Here is a 24,499-nt window from a genome sequence, read left to right as displayed (position 1 = left end):
GGAGGGACTTTGGTCATGCTATTGGGGTATTGTGTCTGCTTATATGAGAGTCGTGCGGTTGAGTTATGGGGACACCTTGCTTGGTTGTGTTATGGAGGGACTTTGGTCGTGCTATTGGGGTATTGTGTCTGCTTATATGAGAGTTGTGCGGTTGAGTTATGGGGACACCTTGGTTGGCTGGGTTATGGAGGGGCTATGGGGGCATTGTGTCTGCTTGTATCAGTTGTGCAGCTGTTGTGCTATGAGGACACCTTGCCTGATTTTCATATGAAGACCCTATGATGGGCCTCTGTAGCTTGCTATGGTGTTACTTGGCAGGACAGGTTTACATGGCAGATTACCTTCATCGAGCAGGTTTGCATACAATATAATCCATGAAGCCACACCCACTTGTATCAAACCACACGCACTATGTCACAACATTTTAAGATTTTTTTCACAAACACTTTCCCCCTGGGCTCAGATCATACGTCTGCGTCTCAGCGTTGACCCTGCTACAGAGAACTTTCAGCATTAAAACTATAAAACAATATATGCAAAGAACAAAACCCCCGACCAAGGACATGTAACCAAGTAATTTTCCGAGGAATGAGCATCTTAACAAAATCATGATTGGCCTTCGCCTTCTCAGAGCAAACTCAGTCTACCTTGAAGACAGCTAATAAATTAATTCTAGCACTCACGCGGGTTTCAAGCCCCGTATTAAGATTAATGTCGCCATTCTTTCCACCTAAATAAGGTGTTCTTGGTAATTTGTAAGCTGAACAAGTGGAAAGGTTTGATACGGTGGCACGGCGTGGCACGAAGCAGGTCGTTATTCAATGTCAGGCCGCTGCGTCTCCCTACATGGTGCGCAAAGCTAAATATTATTCTCACACTTTCATAAGAGATGTTTTGTGACATTGAAAATCCCTCTGTAAACAAACTAAAATAATACCGCCAGACCATACAGGGCACGACACAATGTGGATGGGCTGAGGACATCATCATCCTCTTTTCCTATGTGTCCTATGGTGGTCAAGGCCAATTGATGACCACAAGCCATTTCGATGCGTCACAAATCATTTTCACGAAAATGGGTAGGAATAGAGTGAGAATGACCAATGAGAGTAACCTAAATAATCTCACACAATCCCCAAACATTCATTATATAATAATGATGCATTATTTGTAAATAGTAAAAACTACAGCATTCAGTTATCAAATTACACGTCATTCTCAATATTTCATAGTAATTACCCAGTGTGAGAATGACCAGAGTCCCCCTGACTATTCACAGGTTTCAGGCCGGCCATGTATGATACTGACATTACCTAAACTATATAGCAATAACTAGATCCATTCTCTAGTAAATTGATCTGGTTACAAAGGTCATTCTCATACTAATTCGGTATTATTCGGACTTGTCACATAGTCTCGAGGCAAAAGGAACACGGCAATTACATGGCTATAAATTGGATAAACCGTAAATCAATAATCATATGATCTAATCTGAACTGGTTATTGGTCACAGTGACCATGCTAATCTGGACCTAGGCAGAGACAAGGTAAAAGTACTACCTGTAACTACATCATATACAATGACAGGTAGGCAGTGTTATTTGTCCCTAAATAATATGCAGGGTGAGACAGGGAGGTGGCACTATATGTAGCTACACCCTGTTCAGGGAAAGACGGGGAAAAAAGGACAACATGTGCTGACATTTTCAGAAGACAAGAAAGCTATATTATCTGTGCCTCCCTCACAACGAAAGACAGGGTGGTAGTACTCTCTGTGCCTATGTCACAAAAAGAGACAGGGTGGTAGTACTATAAGTGCCCACCTCACAAGTAGAGGCAGAGTAGTAGTACTATCTGTGCCTACGTCACAAGGAGAGACAGGGTGCTAGTACTATCTGTGCCTACATCACAAGGAGAGACAGGGTGCTAGTACTATCTGTGCCTACGCCGCAAGGAGAGAAGGTGGTAGTACTATCTGTGCCTACCTCACAAGAAGAGACATGGGTGACACTACTATCTGTGCCTACCTCACAAGAAGAGACAGGGTGGCAGTGCTATCTGTGCCTACCTCACAAGAAGAGACAGGGTGACAGTACTATCTGTGCCTACCTCACAAAAAGAGACAGGGTGACAGTACTATCTGTGCCTACCTCACAAGAAGAGACATGGGTGACACTACTATCTGTGCCTACCTCACAAGAAGAGACAGGGTGGTAGTGCTATCTGTGCCTACCTCACAAGAAGAGACAGGGTGACAGTACTATCTGTGCCTACCTCACAAAAAGAGACAGGGTGACAGTACTATCTGTGCCTACCTCACAAAAAGAGACAGGGTGGTAGTGCTATCTGTGCCTACCTCGCAAGAAGAGACAGGGTGGTAGTGCTATCTGTGCCTACGTCACAAGGAGAGACAGGGTGACAGTACTATCTGTGTCTCCTGTACAACATTTAAAAGAAGAGACTAGAAGGCAGTATGATCTGTGAATCACTGTGTAGGGTAACTATATGTACTACTGCCCTTAGGTAGGGGGTTCATCACATGAAGCACAAGATGGTGGTCCCTCTGTGCTCCTGATGAATATTATTACACAAAGTGACTGCAAACATGGCGGCACTATGTATGCATGAATATTACTATAGCAGGAGACCACTCCTGGTGCTCTGCATGGAAAAGAGCGGAACAAATGAATCTGCAGAGCCAGACACTGGACCCTGCACTGCCAATCAGTGGCGAGCGTGCTTCCCCTGCACAGCGGCGCTGCAGGAGGGAAGATAAATGTCGCTGCAGTGAGTGCGAGCCGCCTGCAGAACCTGCGGCACCGGGACGCCGTGAGCCTGGATCCCACCGTGATGGGGGAGACGCCGTCACTACACACTGCTGCAGGCTTGTGGGGGCATCCAGCAGACGAGCAGCAGTGAAGGCGAGGACTGCGGACCACTCACATGTAGTCACTCCTATCGGACGCAGACGTAGCAGAGCTAATCGAACCGATAGTGACAAACTCAGCTCTGCTACATCTGTCCCTGCCGTCCTGCGATTATGGCTTCACTTCCATTACACGCTGCAGTGATTATAAATGTAGCAGAGCCGAGTTTGCAACGGCGCTCCCTTAGGCATCAGCAGAGTAACATGGGCAACAAGCTCGGCTCTGCTACATCTGGTCAGTAACACGGAACGCTATAGCAGACACTACAACAAATCCCACTTTCAGTGTCTGTGTAATAACAGGATAGGGGATCATTCTGCAGCCTTCCCCAACTTAAAGGGGTTGTCTAAGGTTACAGACCATGGCGGCCCTCCACTAGAGTCAGCGCCACACCTGTCTACAGGATGAGTCTGGTATTGCAGCTCAGCGCAGGTGAATCAGGTCTTTATATCTGAACCCTGAAAATATTGTTTCATTAAACTCTGTCTGATCGGCGGCTCCGTACTTTACACTGCAGCTCTGCTCCACCAAAACAAAATGATGGTCAGCGACTCCAGTGTATCTGCGGCCCTGCCTCTCCTCCATGCTTTACACTGCAGGGACGCCGTCACTACAGAAACACATCACTCCCATGATATCAGAGTAAACCACCCATACAAAATATCAGAAAACATATACACGGATACATTGTATCATGGGAGAAATGTGCTCTGTGCCTTTAAACACGGATACATTGTATCATGGGAGAAATGTGCTCTGTGCCTTTAAACACGGATACATTGTATCATGGGAGAAACGTGCTCTGTGCCTTTAAACACGGATACATTGTATCATGGGAGAAATGTGCTCTGTGCCTTTAAACACGGATACATTGTATCATGGGAGAAACGTGCTCTGTGCCTTTAAACACTGATACATTGTATCATGGGAGAAATGTGCTCTGTGCCTTTAAACACGGATACATTGTATCATGGGAGAAATGTGCTCTGTGCCTTTAAACACGGATACATTGTATCATGGGAGAAATGTGCTCTGTGCCTTTAAACACGGATACATTGTATCATGGGAGAAATGTGCTCTGTGCCTTTAAACACGGATACATTGTATCATGGGAGAAATGTGCTCTGTGCCTTTAAACACGGATACATTGTATCATGGGAGAAATGTGCTCTGTGCCTTTAAACACTGATACATTTCATGCAAATGACGAGGAAGAAGAATCCCAGCAAAAACAATCAGCGAGAAAGAATCAGCGGAGATCACTCACTAATTGGCCGATCCGTAGCCCTTCGCCTTGGTGAAGCCGACAGATATCGCCACGACCAGAGCGGGAAGACCTGAAAGAGAAGAGTCATCTCAGGGTATCACGGGATTAGATACACGGCTCAGCAGTCAGTATCACACAGGACAGGATTAGATACACAGATCAGCAGACAGTATCACACAGGACAGGATTAGATACACGGCTCAGCAGACAGTATCACACAGGACAGGATTAGATACACGGCTCAGCAGACAGTATCACACAGGACAGGATTAGATACACAGCTCAGCAGACAGTATCACACAGGATAGGATTAGATACACAGATCAGCAGTCAGTATCACACAGGACAGGATTAGATACACGGCTCAGCAGACAGTATCACACAGGATAGGATTAGATACACGGCTCAGCAGTCAGTATCACACAGGAGAGGATTAGATACACGGCTCAGCAGACAGTATCACACAGGACAGGATTAGATACACGGCTCAGCAGACAGTATCACACAGGACAGGATTAGATACACGGCTCAGCAGACAGTATCACACAGGACAGGATTAGATACACGGCTCAGCAGACAGTATCACACAGGATAGGATTAGATACACAGATCAGCAGTCAGTATCACACAGGATAGGATTAGATACACGGCTCAGCAGTCAGTATCACACAGGATAGGATTAGATACACGGCTCAGCAGACAGTATCACACAGGATAGGATTAGATACACGGCTCAGCAGTCAGTATCACACAGGATAGGATTAGATACACGGCTCAGCAGACCGTATCACACAGGATAGGATTAGATACACCAGCCTATCAGAAAGTATGACAAGAAAAGAGCTGGATACAGCAGATTCAAATATTGATTAGATACAACAGCTAGACAAAGACAATATTACACATATCAGGCTCAGGGATTAGATACACAGCTCAGCAGACAGTATCACACAGGATAGGATTAGATACACAGCTCAGCAGACAGTATCACACAGGATAGGATTAGATACACAGATCAGCAGTCAGTATCACACAGGACAGGATTAGATACACCGCTCAGCAGACAGTATCACACAGGATAGGATTAGATGCACCGCTCAGCAGACAGTATCACACAGGACAGGATTAGATACACGGCTCAGCAGACAGTATCACACAGGACAGGATTAGATACACAGATCAGCAGACAGTATCACACAGGATAGGATTAGATACACAGCTCAGCAGACAGTATCACACAGGACAGGATTAGATACACGGCTCAGCAGACAGTATCACACAGGATAGGATTAGATACACAGATCAGCAGTCAGTATCACACAGGATAGGATTAGATACACAGCTCAGCAGACAGTATCACACAGGATAGGATTAGATACACAGCTCAGCAGTCAGCATCACACAGGATAGGATTAGATACACGGCTCAGCAGACAGTATCACACAGGATAGGATTAGATACACCGCTCAGCAGACAGTATCACACAGGAGAGGATTAGATACACGGCTCAGCAGACAGTATCACACAGGATATGATTAGATACACAGCTCAGCAGTCAGTATCACACAGGACAGGATTAGATACACGGCTCAGCAGTCAGTATCACACAGGACAGGATTAGATACACGGCTCAGCAGACAGTATCACACAGGATAGGATTAGATACACGGCTCAGCAGTCAGTATCACACAGGATAGGATTAGATACACGGCTCAGCAGTCAGTATCACACAGGATAGGATTAGATACACAGCTCAGCAGACAGTATCACACAGGATAGGATTAGATACACGGCTCAGCAGACAGTATCACACAGGATAGGATTAGATACACGGCTCAGCAGTCAGTATCACACAGGAGAGGATTAGATACACGGCTCAGCACACAGTATCACACAGGAGAGGATTAGATACACGGCTCAGCAGACAGTATCACACAGGAAGGGATTAGATACACGGCTCAGCAGTCAGTATCACACAGGATGGGATCAGATACACGGCTCAGCAGACAGTATCACACAGGATGGGATTAGATACACAGCTCAGCAGTCAGTATCACACAGGAAAGGATTAGATACACAGATCAGCAGACAGTATCACACAGGATAGGATTAGATACACGGCTCAGCAGACAGTATCACACAGGATAGGATTAGATACAACATTTGATCTCGGCATCGTTGACAAACTGTTACAATGAATTTGGGCCAAAAAAAGTATAAAGTTCATTATCGGTGACAATCTCGTCTCTGCTGCTCCAGTGCAGATTACGGTCAGTTACACTGCAGATTACGGTCAGTTACACTGTAGATTGCGGTCAGTTACGCTGTAGATTACGGTCAGTTACGCTGTAGATTACGGTCAGTTACGCTGTAGATCGCGGTCAGATACGCTGTAGATCGCGGTCAGTTACGCTGTAGATTACGGTCAGTTACGCTGTAGATTACGGTCAGTTACGCTGTAGATCACGGTCAGTTACACTGTAGATCGCGGTCAGTTACACTGTAGATCGCGGTCAGTTACGCTGTAGATCGCGGTCAGTTACGCTGTAGATCGCGGTCAGTTACGCTGTAGATCGCGGTCAGTTACGCTGTAGATTGCGGTCAGTTACGCTGTAGATCGCGGTCAGTTACACTGTAGATCGCGGTCAGTTACGCTGTAGATCGCGGTCAGTTACGCTGTAGATCGCGGTCAGTTACGCTGTAGATCGCGGTCAGTTACGCTGTAGATCGCGGTCAGTTACGCTGTAGATCGCGGTCAGTTACGCTGTAGATCGCGGTCAGTTACGCTGTAGATCGCGGTCAGTTACAGTGTAGATCGCGGTCAGTTACAGTGTAGATCGCGGTCAGTTACACTGTAGATCGCGGTCAGTTACACTGTAGATCGCGGTCAGTTACACTGTAGATCGCGGTCAGTTACACTGTAGATCGCGGTCAGTTACACTGTAGATCGCGGTCAGTTACACTGTAGATCGCGGTCAGTTACACTGTAGATCGCGGTCAGTTACACTGTAGATCGCGGTCAGTTACACTGTAGATCGCGTTCAGTTACACTGTAGATTGCGGTCAGTTACACTGTAGATTGCGGTCAGTTACACTGTAGATTGAGGTCAGTTACACTGTAGATTGCGGTCAGTTACACTGTAGATTCGGTCAGTTACACTGTAGATTGCGGTCAGTTACACTGTAGATTGCGGTCAGTTACACTGTAGATTACGGTCAGTTACACTGTAGATTGCGGTCAGTTACACTGTAGATTGCGGTCAGTTACACTGTAGATTACGGTCAGTTACACTGTAGATTGCGTTCAGTTACACTGTAGATTACGGTCAGTTACACTGTAGATTACTGACAGTTACACTGTAGATTACGGTCAGTTACACTGTAGATCGCGGTCAGTTACACTGTAGATCGCGGTCAGTTACACTGTAGATTGCGGTCAGTTACACTGTAGTTACACTGTAGATCGCGGTCAGTTACACTGTAGATCGCGGTCAGTTACACTGTAGATCGCGGTCAGTTACACTGTAGATCGCGTCAGTTACACTGTAGATTGCGGTCAGTTACACTGTAGATTACGGTCAGTTACACTGTAGATCGCGGTCAGTTACACTGTAGATCGCGGTCAGTTACACTGTAGATCGCGGTCAGTTACACTGTAGATCGCGGTCAGTTACACTGTAGATTGCGGTCAGTTACACTGTAGATTGCGGTCAGTTACACTGTAGTTACACTGTAGATCGCGGTCAGTTACACTGTAGATCGCGGTCAGTTACACTGTAGATTACGGTCAGTTACACTGTAGATTGAGGTCAGTTACACTGTAGATTACGGTCAGTTACACTGTAGATTGAGGTCAGTTACACTGTAGATTACGGTCAGTTACACTGTAGATTGCGGTCAGTTACACTGTAGATTACGGTCAGTTACACTGTAGATTGAGGTCAGTTACACTGTAGATTGAGGTCAGTTACACTGTAGATTGAGGTCAGTTACACTGTAGATTGCGGTCAGTTACACTGTAGATTGAGGTCAGTTACACTGTAGATTACGGTCAGTTACACTGTAGATCGCGGTCAGTTACACTGTAGATTGCGGTCAGTTACACTGTAGATTACGGTCAGTTACACTGTAGATTGCGGTCAGTTACACTGTAGATTGAGGTCAGTTACACTGTAGATTGCGGTCAGTTACACTGTAGATTACGGTCAGTTACACTGTAGATTGAGGTCAGTTACACTGTAGATTGAGGTCAGTTACACTGTAGATTGCGGTCAGTTACACTGTAGATTGCGGTCAGTTACACTGTAGATTGCGGTCAGTTACACTGTAGATTACGGTCAGTTACACTGTAGATTGAGGTCAGTTACACTGTAGATTACGGTCAGTTACACTGTAGATTGAGGTCAGTTACACTGTAGATTACGGTCAGTTACACTGTAGATTGAGGTCAGTTACACTGTAGATTACGGTCAGTTACACTGTAGATCGCGGTCAGTTACACTGTAGATTGCGGTCAGTTACACTGTAGATTGCGGTCAGTTACACTGTAGATTGAGGTCAGTTACACTGTAGATTGAGGTCAGTTACACTGTAGATTGCGGTCAGTTACACTGTAGATTGCGGTCAGTTACACTGTAGATTGAGGTCAGTTACACTGTAGATTGCGGTCAGTTACACTGTAGATTGCGGTCAGTTACACTGTAGATTGCGGTCAGTTACACTGTAGATTGAGGTCAGTTACACTGTAGATTGCGGTCAGTTACACTGTAGATTGCGGTCAGTTACACTGTAGATTACGGTCAGTTACACTGTAGATTGAGGTCAGTTACACTGTAGATTACGGTCAGTTACACTGTAGATCGCGGTCAGTTACACTGTAGATTGAGGTCAGTTACACTGTAGATTACGGTCAGTTACACTGTAGATTGCGGTCAGTTACACTGTAGATTGAGGTCAGTTACACTGTAGATTGCGGTCAGTTACACTGTAGATTACGGTCAGTTACACTGTAGATTGAGGTCAGTTACACTGTAGATTGCGGTCAGTTACACTGTAGATTACGGTCAGTTACACTGTAGATCGCGGTCAGTTACACTGTAGATTGCGGTCAGTTACACTGTAGATTGCGGTCAGTTACACTGTAGATTACGGTCAGTTACACTGTGGAGCTGCATGTGCTGCTTCCTCTGCGCTCAGCTCTGCTACATCACATTAATTATGAAGATGAATCCGCGCTGGGAGCTTCGCCGGCTGATAAAGCCGAGACCTGAGTGCATCCATTATTCAGGGCTAATAATACCGGGTTCCCCGTGTGCGGCCCATGTATCAGCAGAGAGGAGTCAGTGCGAGGCTCTGGGGTGAGGGGTTTGGAGAGATGTATCGTTATATGGGGAGCGGATCCCAGCACGAGGCTAAACGGCGCCCAGCAGGTAAAATGTGCGCAGCAGCGAATCACTAATTACAGTACAATAATTCATGACTTCTTCCTTGGAAATGCTGAGCCGAGTGCGCTACACCTCCTCCTGTACAGAACCACTACAGCACCCACCCAGCTCTCTGTAGATCCTGCACGCTATCTGTGTGTCAGTCCTTACTGTACTTCTGGCATTCTATTCATGAACCAGAGGGTTCAGGATGGACACAAGGAAATGATGGGGGAATAAGAAGGTAAGGCTGACTGCACTGTGATCAGGGATCCTCGAGGAAAATCTTGTCCTAAGTGGAGACGACCCTTTCAGTATCTGCAATAATCCGGTGAGGAAGGAGGGGGGAAAAGTATCAAACTGTAACAAAATGTAGCAACTTGTTAGATGTTTGTTCTGTTAATAACTTGATCAGATCGTTACACGTTTGCCTCCGTGGAGCGACGCGTTTCTTGATTATTTCGACTCTATTAATTGCATCCCGATTCTATAGCCGCCATTGGCTGCTTTACGCCAGGAAACAAATTCCGCCACAATTATTTCCCGTTCGACGAGCTCCCACAATGCGCTCCGCGGGTCAGGGAAAAGCTACATTTGTATTTTTTATTTTATTTGAGCACCTCCAGCCAATGCAATTATGCAGAAAATAAATTGGACGCCATTATTTCCCTTCACCCCATAAAGCAGGATCCAAGACGGAACAATCCACGAGTCTCATTGATGGGAGTTCATGGAGAATTCCATGACAAAAAGACTCATAAATCGCCACTTGGTACCTGGTGTATTGCAGCCCCCAAGACTCCATTACCGTAGTACTCTACGGGGCTCCGGAGCACCACTACACGTGGCATAGAAAGCCCATAGATTTCAATAGGCGCCACAACATGATTTATTGCACCCAAGTTGTCTTATTTGTGTATATGTGGCTATTGCGTTATTTGTATCCTGCATTTTGCCCCTCTGCAGGCTCTTTCTTATTTTCACTTGTCTCTGACCTAATGGGTGTAGCTTGGCTGCTAGGATGCCTCCCCTACACACCACACACAGTCATGAGAGGCTCCTGCTCTCATCACTTCATATGACACATGTGCATTAGCAGGAGCAGCATGGAGAACATTACACAGCAGTACTGAGCAGTGTAGCTCTGAATCCAGCTCTGGTGATGAGATAAAACATTTACTAGAAAGCAGCAGCATCACAAAGTACATTATACAGCAGAACTGAGCAGTGTAACTGTGAATCTAGCTTTAGCATGAAAGTGTGGTTAGCAGTTTAATGAATACTGAGAAGTGCAACTGTAAATCCAGCTCTGAGGTGAGATAGAACAGTTCATAGAAAGAAGAAGAATCACAAACAACATTGTACAGCAGTAATAAGCAATGTAACTGTGAAATGAGCTTTAAGATCAGATAGTGTACTGAGCAGTGTAGCTGTGATTCCAGCTCTGCGGTGAGATAAAACACTTAGCAGAAAGCGAGAGCATCACAAAAGACATTATACAGCAGTGGTGAAGAGTGTAATGGTGAATCCAGCTTTAGGATGAGATAGCGCAGTGAGCAGTGTACTGAGTCCAGTTCTGAGGTGAGATGAAACAGTTCATAGAAAGAAGCAGAATCACAAACATTATACAGCAGTACTGAGCAACATAACTGTGAAATGAGCTTTAAGATGAGATAGTGTAGTGAGCAGTGTAGTGAGCAGTGTAGCTGTGATTCCAGCTCTGCAGTGAGATAAAACACTTAGTAGAAAGCAGCAGCATCACAAAAGACATTATACAGCAGTGGTGAGCAGTGTAACGGTGAATCCAGCTTTAGGATGAGATAGTGCAGTGAGCAGTGTACTGAGTCCAGTTCTGAGGTGAGATGAAACAGTTCATAGAAAGAAGCAGAATCACAAACATTATACAGCAGCACTGAGCAACATAACTGTGAAATGAGCTTTAAGATGAGATAGTGTAGTGAGCAGTGTAGCTGTGATTCAAGCTCTGCTGTGAGATAAAACACTTAGTAGAAAGCAGCAGCATCACAAAAGACATTATACAGCAGTAGTGAGCAGTGAACTGTGAATCCAGCTTTAGGGTGAGATAGTGCAGTGGGCAGCGTACTGACAAGTGTAGCTGTAATTCCAGTGAAAATTGAGCTCAGGAGGCGGGTGAAGTGGCTCATAAGTGGAGAAAGAAGCAGATTTTTCTAATAAGCCATATTATAAAATTTCTTATATGTTTTTATCCTATTCATTTATGAAAATTTATGAAGAAAGGACCTTACCCCATCCGAGACAGAGGAATCGTTTGCGGATGATCCTGTTGCGCAGCCGCCCTGTCACGGCCATGTAGGACTGCCATGCCTCTGTCAGCACCCAGCAGAATGACGAGAGGAAGAAGAAGTGCAGGAAGGCGGCCACCAGCGTGCAGATCACCTGAGGATCACAGGGAAACGCTTCAAACGGACGGTCAGGGTACAGCTGCAAATAATATATGTAGGGGCAGCGAGGTTCCGCAGGGCTGTGCGCACACAACTGCTTGTTCTGTTACAATGTATCAGTATATAGGGAAGGAAAGAGATCAAGAAATCGCTAAGGGACATTCACACAGAGCGGAGAGGGTCGACTTAAAAAAACGACTCAAAAAAACGCTGCACAAACACTTGAAAGACTCTTCCTATTAAAACCACGCTGCTAATAATACGTTCAGTCGCTTTTTTTTCTACTTCAGGTTTTGCAAAATGTCAGATGGGAGAAAAGAAAAAAAAAAAAGCGGCTTCTGATGGAATCTGCTGCAAGTTAGGCACTGACCAATCAGAAGGCTGTAAGAAAAAAAAACTCTTTAAGAAATGTTTCAAGAAAGGATCAAGTCCTCCAAAAATTCCTGGAGGAAGGAGCGTTTCTTACAGCAGGTTTGTTAGTGTCGCTGCTGAGACTGATACAATGTATCAATGTAAAGATTAAGATGCCTGTGAAAGGAGAGAGATCTGGGATCCTAGCAAAACTAAACCAAGTGACACATCGCTGGAATCAGGGTCTCTGCTCCTACATCATGCTGCTGTCAGATTACATAGCAAAAAACCCAAACTGCTGACGGATTCCCCGGAAGTCCAGAGTGTGAGAACGAGTTAGAGTGTAACTATGATTCTACTCAGCCTGTTACAATGTATCACAAAAAAAGAGGAGACCGTCAGTAAGGAGGAGGAGGAGGAAAGCATGGCTGTGCACAATGTCACAGTGTGTCTCTCTTTATAAAACCTTTTCAGAAAGTTATTTGTTTATTGTTTTTTTTTGTAACAAAATGTATCGATAATGGAGAAACAATGACGAGCTCTGGGACCCCCACTGCTGCCGAGTACAGGGGTACCTGATCCGCTCCACTAAAGGGGCTGCATGTACAGTCATAGGGAGATATGGAAATGGTCGAGCGAGACCCCCCTACCTATAGGAATTGGGTATTGGACACCCCCCCATCTCAGAATGAATTAGTGGTGGTCCCAGCAATAGTCCACAAGAATCTGCCATCAGGAGACCCCCTCGGAGCAGCGGACCACCCCCTTTCATTTACCGACAGTAAAATTACTTAGTGAACCCCAAGGTAAGAGCAAGGTGAATGGATTATGAGGGGGTTAATTAAAGTCACAGTCCCCCGCAGCAGCTCTGGAGGACGGACGCGGAGTATCTACTGCAATCACTGCAATGTTTGATTAGGGGCTCACGTAGATGGATCTGCTGGGGGGCCGCCTCGTGCTCCGGGAAATGCACAAGTGTCACTGCGAGATAAGACAGAAATACGGAACGAGACTGGAGAAGGAGGATGAGGAGACCTCACACCTGACACAGGACGGCCGGGGGGGGGGGGGGGGAGGTGGGTGGGACTGCAAGTCTCAGCAGTCCCACGGACAGAAAGAAGAAAGGACAAAGAGCGAGTGATACGAGGAGAAGACGACGAGATGGAGGGCAAATGTAATGTGTATAGAGAATGTGGGAGTCATTTATAGGAAAATAATTAGTGATCGTCATAAGAAAATCAACAGCAACCAATGTAGAGAATGTGGGAAAATCAGAGGATTGGACTGTGCTCATACTAATAGGGGGCAACGCTGCAGAAAACAATAGGGGGCAATGAGGAAGAATCACAGAGAAGAAATATGGACAAACTAATAGGTTATAATGCTACTGGAAACAATGGGGGGTAAGGTGGCAGAATCAATAGGGTGGAATGTGGTCAAACTAATAAGGGGCAAGGCTGCAAAAACAATAGGGGGCAATGAGGAAGTATCACAGAGAAGAAAGATGGACAAACCAATAGCTTACAATGCTGCTGAAAACAATGGGGGGTAACGTGGCAGAAACAACAGAGTGGAATGTGGTCACACTAATAGGGGGCAAATCTGGTGTAAACAATAGGGGAATGTAGTGGAATCATGTGGTCTAAATAAGAGGGAGTAAAGATGCTACAAACATAAGGGGGTAATGAAGTAGAATCGCAGGGATGTAATATGGACAAACCAAAAGGTTATAAAGCTGCTGAAAACAATAGGGGGCATTGTGGTAGAATCAATAGGGAGTAATGTGGTCACACTAATAAGGAGGGGGCTAATGTAAAACCGAGGAGACAATGCAGCTAAATCAATTACGCAGAATGTGGTCAAATTAATAAGGAGCGAAAGTGATGTAAAAAAAGGGGGGAAGTTTGCAGAATCACATTGTAGGAACGTGACCAAACTAATAGGGGGTGAAGCTGCTACAAACAAGAGGGGGCAAAGGAGAACAGGAGACCGACAGACTTTTCCAATTAGTTTTACTCTGACATATGGCAACTTTTGGGAGTAAAACCTCCACAATAACGCGGCCGGACTCAGAAGCAGGTGACAGGTTTCTTCTAATAATGTAACTCAGGGACGGCGGAGAACATGAATCACGCTACATTCCCCCCCCCGTTCTGTGCGACCCCCAATATCCGGCCATGTTTGCCCCTCACTGCACAGTTACTACTTTACCTTGTTTCTGGTTTGCGTTTGTCCCACGAGGATTAGGGCGTTGGAAGAGATGATGGACAAACAGAAGTTGATCAGGATGACGGAACGTTCAGAGCGGATATACCTGAGAAAAAAGAGGAGAAAGGTGAGCGAAAGGCGAGAACACGAGGACGAGCCGAGGACTGACCGCGAACAGTCAGCATGTGCAGAGACAAGGAAAAGTGGATGCCCCACAATCACCACCTGCAGTCCTATGTAACACCACAGATAACACAGTGATAACTCTAGGAGTACAGATAATGTAGTAGATGTCACCTGCAGTCCCATGTAACACCACAGATAACAGTGATAACTCTCTGAGTACAGATAATGTAGTAGATGTCACCTGCAGTCCTATGTAACACCACAGATAACACAGTGATAACTCTCTGAGGACAGATAATGTAGTAGATGTCACCTGCAGTCCCATGTAACACCACAGATAACACAGTGATAACTCTCTGAGTACAGATAATGTAGTAGATGTCACCTGCAGTCCTATGTAACACCACAGATAACACAGTGATCACTCTCTGAGTACAGATAGTGTAGTAGATGTCACCTGCAGTCCTATGTAACACCACAGATAACAGTGATAACTCTCTGAGTACAGATAATGTAGTAGATGTCATCTGCAGTCCTATGTAACACCACAGATAACACAGTGATACCTCTCTCAGTACAGATAATGTAGTAGATGTCACCTGCAGTCCCATGTAACACCACAGATAACACAGTGATAACTCTCTGAGTACAGATAATGTAGTAGATGTCACCTGCAGTCCTATGTAACACCACAGATAACACAGTGATCACTCTCTGAGTACAGATAATGTAGTAGACATCACCTGCAGTCCTATGTAACACCACAGATCACACAGTGATAACTCTCTGAGTACAGATAATGTAGTAGATGTCACCTGCAGTCCTATGTAACACCACAGATAACACAGTGATATCTCTCCGAGTACAGATAATGTAGTAGATATCACCTGCAGTCCTATGTAACACCACAGATAACATAGTGATAACTCTCTGAGCACAGATAATGTAGTAGATGTCACCTGCAGTCCTATGTAACACCACATATAACACAGTGATAACGCTCTGAGTACAGATAATGCAGTAGATGTCACCTGCAGTCCTATGTAACACCACAGATAACACAGTGATAACTCTCTGAGTACAGATAATGTAGTAGATGTCACCTGCAGTCCTATGTAACACCGCAGATAACACAGTGATAACTCTCTGAGTACAGATAATGTAGTAGATGTCACCTGCAGTCCTATGTAACACCACAGATAACACAGTGATAACTCTCTGAGTACAGATAATGTAGTAGATGTCACCTGCAGTCCTATGTAACACCACAGATAACAGTGATAACTCTCTGAGTACAGATAATGTAGTAGATGTCACCTGCAGTCCTATGTAACACCACAGATAACACAGTGATAACTCTCTGAGTACAGATAATGTAGTAGATGTCACCTGCAGTCCTATGTAACACCATAGATAACACAGTGATAACTCTCTGAGTACAGATAATGTAGTAGATGTCACCTGCAGTCCTATGTAACACCACAGATAACAGTGATAACTCTCTGAGTACAGATAATGTAGTAGATGTCACCTGCAGTCCTATGTAACACCACAGATAACACAGTGATAACTCTCTGAGTACAGATAATGTAGTAGATGTCATCTGCAGTCCTATGTAACACCACAGATAACACAGTGATACCTCTCTGAGTACAGATAATGTAGCAGATGTCACCTGCAGTCCCATGTAACACCACAGATAACACAGTGATAACTCTGAGTACAGATAATGTAGTAGATGTCACCTGCAGTCCTATGTAACACCACAGATAACACAGTGATATCTCTCTGAGTACAGATAATGCAGTAGATGTCACCTGCAGTCCTATGTAACACCACAGATAACACAGTGATAACTCTCTGAGTATAGATAATGTAGTAGATGTCACCTGCAGTCCTATGTAACACCACAGATAACACAGTGATATCTCTCTGAGTACAGATAATGTAGTAGATGTCACCTGCAGTCCTATGTAACACCACAGATAACACAGTGATAACTCTCTGAGTGCAGATAATGTAGATATCACCTGCAGTCCCATGTAACACCACAGATAACAGAGATAACTCTTGAGTACATATAATGTAGTAGATGTAACCTGCAGTCCTATGTAACACCACAGATAACACAGTGATATCTCTCTGAGTACAGATAATGTAGTAGATGTCACCTGCAGTCCTATGTAACACCACAGATAACAGTGATAACTCTCTGAGTACAGATAATGTAGTAGATGTCACCTGCAGTCCTATGTAACACCACAGATAACAGTGATAACTCTCTGAGTACAGATAATGTAGTAGATGTCACCTGCAGTCCTATGTAACACCACAGATAACACAGTGATAACTCTCTGAGTACAGATAATATAGTTGATGTCACCTGCAGTCCTATGTAACACCACAGATAACACAGTGATAACTCTCTGAGTACAGATAATGTAGTAGATGTCACCTGCAGTCCTATGTAACACCACAGATAACAGTGATAACTCTCTGAGTACAGATAATGTAGTAGATGTCACCTGCAGTCCTATGTAACACCACAGATAACACAGTGATAACTCTCTGAGTACAGATAATGTAGTAGATGTCACCTGCAGTCCTATGTAACACCACAGATAACACAGTGATCACTCTCTGAGTACAGATAATGTATTAGATGTCACCTGCAGTCCTATGTAACACCACAGATAACACAGTGATAGCTCTCCGAGTACAGATAATGTAGTAGATGTCACCTGCAGTCCTATGTAACACCACAGATAACACAGTGATAACTCTCTGAGTACAGATAATGTAGTAGATGTCACCTGCAGTCCTATGTAACACCACAGATAACACAGTGATAACTGTCTGAGTACAGATAATGTAGCAGATGTCACCTGCAGTCCTATGCAACACCACAGATAACACAGTGATAACTGTCTGAGTACAGATAATGTAGCAGATGTCACCTGCAGTCCTATGTAACACCACAGATAACACAGTGATAACTCTCTGAGTACAGATAATGTAGCAGATGTCACCTGCAGTCCTATGTAACACCACAGATAACAGTGATATCTCTCTGAGTACAGATAATGTAGTAGATGTCACCTGCAGTCCTATGTAACACCACAGATAACACAGTGATCACTCTCTGAGTACAGATAATGTATTAGATGTCACCTGCAGTCCTATGTAACACCACAGATAACACAGTGATAGCTCTCCGAGTACACATAATGTAGTAGATGTCACCTGCAGTCCTATGTAACACCACAGATAACACAGTGATAACTGTCTGAGTACAGATAATGTAGCAGATGTCACCTGCAGTCCTATGTAACACCACAGATAACACAGTGATAACTGTCTGAGTACAGATAATGTAGCAGATGTCACCTGCAGTCCTATGTAACACCACAGATAATAGTGATATCTCTCTGAGTACAGATAATGTAGTAGATGTCACCTGCAGTCCTATGTAACACCACAGATAACACAGTGATAACTCTCTGAGTACAGATAATGTAGCAGATGTCACCTGCAGTCCTATGTAACACCACAGATAACACAGTGATAACTCTCTGAGTACAGATAATGTAGCAGATGTCACCTGCAGTCCTATGTAACACCACAGATAACAGTGATATCTCTCTGAGTACAGATAATGTAGTAGATGTCACCTGCAGTCCTATGTAACACCACAGATAACACAGTGATAGCTCTCCGAGTACACATAATGTAGTAGATGTCACCTGCAGTCCTATGTAACACCACAGATAACACAGTGATAACTGTCTGAGTACAGATAATGTAGCAGATGTCACCTGCAGTCCTATGTAACACCACAGATAACACAGTGATAGCTCTCCGAGTACACATAATGTAGTAGATGTCACCTGCAGTCCTATGTAACACCACAGATAACACAGTGATAACTCTCTGAGTGCAGATAATGTAGATATCACCTGCAGTCCCATGTAACACCACAGATAACAGAGATAACTCTTGAGTACATATAATGTAGTAGATGTAACCTGCAGTCCTATGTAACACCACAGATAACACAGTGATATCTCTCTGAGTACAGATAATGTAGTAGATGTCACCTGCAGTCCTATGTAACACCACAGATAACAGTGATAACTCTCTGAGTACAGATAATGTAGTAGATGTCACCTGCAGTCCTATGTAACACCACAGATAACAGTGATAACTCTCTGAGTACAGATAATGTAGTAGATGTCACCTGCAGTCCTATGTAACACCACAGATAACACAGTGATAACTCTCTGAGTACAGATAATATAGTTGATGTCACCTGCAGTCCTATGTAACACCACAGATAACACAGTGATAACTCTCTGAGTACAGATAATGTAGTAGATGTCACCTGCAGTCCTATGTAACACCACAGATAACAGTGATAACTCTCTGAGTACAGATAATGTAGTAGATGTCACCTGCAGTCCTATGTAACACCACAGATAACACAGTGATAACTCTCTGAGTACAGATAATGTAGTAGATGTCACCTGCAGTCCTATGTAACACCACATATAACACAGTGATCACTCTCTGAGTACAGATAATGTATTAGATGTCACCTGCAGTCCTATGTAACACCACAGATAACACAGTGATAGCTCTCCGAGTACAGATAATGTAGTAGATGTCACCTGCAGTCCTATGTAACACCACAGATAACACAGTGATAACTCTCTGAGTACAGATAATGTAGTAGATGTCACCTGCAGTCCTATGTAACACCACAGATAACACAGTGATAACTGTCTGAGTACAGATAATGTAGCAGATGTCACCTGCAGTCCTATGTAACACCACAGATAACACAGTGATAACTGTCTGAGTACAGATAATGTAGCAGATGTCACCTGCAGTCCTATGTAACACCACAGATAACACAGTGATAACTCTCTGAGTACAGATAATGTAGCAGATGTCACCTGCAGTCCTATGTAACACCACAGATAACAGTGATATCTCTCTGAGTACAGATAATGTAGTAGATGTCACCTGCAGTCCTATGTAACACCACAGATAACACAGTGATCACTCTCTGAGTACAGATAATGTATTAGATGTCACCTGCAGTCCTATGTAACACCACAGATAACACAGTGATCACTCTCTGAGTACAGATAATGTAGTAGATATCACCTGCAGTCCTATGTAACACCACAGATAACACAGTGATAGCTCTCCGAGTACACATAATGTAGTAGATGTCACCTGCAGTCCTATGTAACACCACAGATAACACAGTGATAACTGTCTGAGTACAGATAATGTAGCAGATGTCACCTGCAGTCCTATGTAACACCACAGATAACACAGTGATAACTGTCTGAGTACAGATAATGTAGCAGATGTCACCTGCAGTCCTATGTAACACCACAGATAACAGTGATATCTCTCTGAGTACAGATAATGTAGTAGATGTCACCTGCAGTCCTATGTAACACCACAGATAACACAGTGATCACTCTCTGAGTACAGATAATGTAGCAGATGTCACCTGCAGTCCTATGTAACACCACAGATAACACAGTGATAGCTCTCCGAGTACACATAATGTAGTAGATGTCACCTGCAGTCCTATGTAACACCACAGATAACACAGTGATAACTGTCTGAGTACAGATAATGTAGCAGATGTCACCTGCAGTCCTATGTAACACCACAGATAACACAGTGATAACTGTCTGAGTACAGATAATGTAGCAGATGTCACCTGCAGTCCTATGTAACACCACAGATAACACAGTGATAACTCTCTGAGTACAGATAATGTAGCAGATGTCACCTGCAGTCCTATGTAACACCACAGATAACACAGTGATAACTCTCTGAGTACAGATAATGTAGCAGATGTCACCTGCAGTCCTATGTAACACCACAGATAACACAGTGATAACTCTCTGAGTACAGATAATGTAGCAGATGTCACCTGCAGTCCTATGTAACACCACAGATAACAGTGATATCTCTCTGAGTACAGATAATGTAGTAGATGTCACCTGCAGTCCTATGTAACACCACAGATAACACAGTGATCACTCTCCGAGTACAGATAATGTATTAGATGTCACCTGCAGTCCTATGTAACACCACAGATAACACAGTGATAGCTCTCCGAGTACAGATAATGTATTAGATGTCACCTGCAGTCCTATGAAACACCACAGATAACACAGTGATAACTCTCTGAGTACAGATAATGTAGTAGATGTCACCTGCAGTCCTATGTAACACCACAGATAACACAGTGATAACTGTCTGAGTACAGATAATGTAGCAGATGTCACCTGCAGTCCTATGTAACACCACAGATAACACAGTGATCACTCTCTGAGGACAGATAATGTAGTAGATGTCACCTGCAGTCCTATGTAACACCACAGATAACACAGTGATAACTGTCTGAGTACAGATAATGTAGCAGATGTCACCTGCAGTCCTATGTAACACCACAGATAACACAGTGATCACTCTCTGAGGACAGATAATGTAGTAGATGTCACCTGCAGTCCTATGTAACGCCACAGATAACACAGTGATAACTCTCTGAGTACAGATAATATAGTTGATGTCACCTGCAGTCCTATGTAACGCCACAGATAACACAGTGATAACTCTCTGAGTACAGATAATGTAGTAGATGTCACCTGCAGTCCTATGTAACACCACAGATAACACAGTGATCACTCTCTGAGGACAGATAATGTAGTAGATGTCACCTGCAGTCCTATGTAACGCCACAGATAGCACAGTGATAACTCTCTGAGGACAGATAATGTAGCAGATGTCACCTGCAGTCCTATGTAACACCACAGATAACACAGTGATAACTCTCTGAGTACAGATAATGTAGCAGATGTCACCTGCAGTCCTATGTAACACCACAGATCACACAGTGATCACTCTCTGAGGACAGATAATGTAGCAGATGTCACCTGCAGTCCTATGTAACACCACAGATAACACAGTGATAACTCTCTGAGTACAGATAATGTAGCAGATGTCACCTGCAGTCCTATGTAACACCACAGATAACACAGTGATAACTCTCTGAGTACAGATAATGGAGTAGATGTCACCTGCAGTCCTATGTAACACCACAGATAACACAGTGATCACTCTCTGAGGACAGATAATGTAGCAGATGTCACCTGCAGTCCTATGTAACACCACAGATAACACAGTGATAACTCTCTGAGTACAGATAATGGAGTAGATGTCACCTGCAGTCCTATGTAACACCACAGATAACACAGTGATCACTCTCTGAGGACAGATAATGTAGCAGATGTCACCTGCAGTCCTATGTAACACCACAGATAACACAGTGATAACTCTCCGAGTACAGATAATGTAGCAGATGTCACCTGCAGTCCTATGTAACACCACAGATCACACAGTGATATCTCTCTGAGTACAGATAGTGTAGTAGATGTCACCTGCAGTCCTATGTAACACCACAGATAACACAGTGATCACTCTCTGAGGACAGATAATGTAGCAGATGTCACCTGCAGTCCTATGTAACACCACAGATCACACAGTGATATCTCTCTGAGTACAGATAGTGTAGTAGATGTCACCTGCAGTCCTATGTAACACCACAGATAACACAGTGATCACTCTCTGAGTACAGATAATGTAGCAGATGTCACCTGCAGTCCTATGTAACACCACAGATAACACAGTGATCACTCTCTGAGTACAGATAATGTAGTAGATGTCACCTGCAGTCCTATGTAACACCACAGATAACACAGTGATAACTCTCTGAGTACAGATAATGTAGTAGATGTCACCTGCAGTCCTATGTAACACCACAGATAACACAGTGATCACTCTCTGAGTACAGATAATGTAGCAGATGTCACCTGCAGTCCTATGTAACACCACAGATAACACAGTGATAACTCTCTGAGTACAGATAATGTAGCAGATGTCACCTGCAGTCCTATGTAACACCACAGATAACACAGTGATAACTCTCTGAGTACAGATAATGGAGTAGATGTCACCTGCAGTCCTATGTAACACCACAGATAACACAGTGATCACTCTCTGAGGACAGATAATGTAGCAGATGTCACCTGCAGTCCTATGTAACACCACAGATAACACAGTGATAACTCTCTGAGTACAGATAATGTAGCAGATGTCACCTGCAGTCCTATGTAACACCACAGATAACACAGTGATAACTCTCTGAGTACAGATAATGGAGTAGATGTCACCTGCAGTCCTATGTAACACCACAGATAACACAGTGATCACTCTCTGAGGACAGATAATGTAGCAGATGTCACCTGCAGTCCTATGTAACACCACAGATAACACAGTGATAACTCTCCGAGTACAGATAATGTAGCAGATGTCACCTGCAGTCCTATGTAACACCACAGATCACACAGTGATATCTCTCTGAGTACAGATAGTGTAGTAGATGTCACCTGCAGTCCTATGTAACACACAGATAACACAGTGATAACTCTCTGAGTACAGATAATGTAGTAGATGTCACCTGCAGTCCTATGTAACACCACAGATAACACAGTGATAACGCTCTGAGTACAGATAATGTAGTAGATGTCACCTGCAGTCCTATGTAACATCACAGATAACACAGTGATAACTCTCTGAGTACAGATAATGTAGTAGATGTCACCTGCAGTCCTATGTAACATCACAGATAACACAGTGATATCTCTCTGAGTACAGATAATGTAGTAGATGTCACCTGCAGTCCTATGTAACACCACAGATAACACAGTGATCACTCTCTGAGGACAGATAATGTAGCAGATGTCACCTGCAGTCCTATGTAACACCACAGATCACACAGTGATATCTCTCTGAGTACAGATAGTGTAGTAGATGTCACCTGCAGTCCTATGTAACACCACAGATAACACAGTGATCACTCTCTGAGTACAGATAATGTAGCAGATGTCACCTGCAGTCCTATGTAACACCACAGATAACACAGTGATCACTCTCTGAGTACAGATAATGTAGTAGATGTCACCTGCAGTCCTATGTAACACCACAGATAACACAGTGATAACTCTCTGAGTACAGATAATGTAGTAGATATCACCTGCAGTCCTATGTAACACCACAGATAACACAGTGATCACTCTCTGAGTACAGATAATGTAGCAGATGTCACCTGCAGTCCTATGTAACACCACAGATCACACAGTGATATCTCTCTGAGTACAGATAGTGTAGTAGATGTCACCTGCAGTCCTATGTAACACCACAGATAACACAGTGATCACTCTCTGAGTACAGATAATGTAGCAGATGTCACCTGCAGTCCTATGTAACACCACAGATAACACAGTGATCACTCTCTGAGGACAGATAATGTAGCAGATGTCACCTGCAGTCCTATGTAACACCACAGATAACACAGTGATCACTCTCTGAGGACAGATAATGTAGCAGATGTCACCTGCAGTCCTATGTAACACCACAGATCACACAGTGATCACTCTCTGAGGACAGATAATGTAGCAGATATAACCTGCAGTCCTATGTAACACCACAGATAACACAGTGATCACTCTCTGAGGACAGATAATGTAGCAGATGTCACCTGCAGTCCTATGTAACACCACAGATAACACAGTGATCACTCTCTGAGGACAGATAATGTAGCAGATGTCACCTGCAGTCCTATGTAACACCACAGATAACACAGTGATAACTCTCTGAGGACAGATAATGTAGCAGATATAACCT

General features: G+C 44.0%; 1 protein-coding gene across 4 annotated transcripts in view; it reads right to left on the bottom strand.

Annotated features, from left to right (window-relative positions):
• The window catches only part of LOC138643166 (adhesion G protein-coupled receptor B1-like), a 572,016-nt gene that overhangs the window by 64,919 nt on the left and 482,598 nt on the right, over positions 1 to 24,499 (bottom strand). For all 4 annotated transcript variants that reach the window (XM_069731992.1, XM_069731993.1, XM_069731995.1 and 1 more), the window contains 3 exons: positions 14,603 to 14,705; positions 11,885 to 12,035; positions 4,195 to 4,264 (listed from right to left, as the gene is read on the bottom strand). In XM_069731992.1, coding sequence (XP_069588093.1) covers positions 4,195 to 4,264; positions 11,885 to 12,035; positions 14,603 to 14,705 — 324 coding nt within the window. The remainder of the gene's footprint in view (positions 1 to 4,194; positions 4,265 to 11,884; positions 12,036 to 14,602; positions 14,706 to 24,499) is intronic.

This window comes from Ranitomeya imitator, chromosome 6, assembly GCF_032444005.1.
Source record: "Ranitomeya imitator isolate aRanImi1 chromosome 6, aRanImi1.pri, whole genome shotgun sequence".
Classification (NCBI taxonomy): domain Eukaryota; kingdom Metazoa; phylum Chordata; class Amphibia; order Anura; family Dendrobatidae; genus Ranitomeya; species Ranitomeya imitator.
The sequence above is the reverse complement of the archived record's forward strand: the minus strand, read 5'-3'. Positions and strand labels throughout refer to the sequence as shown.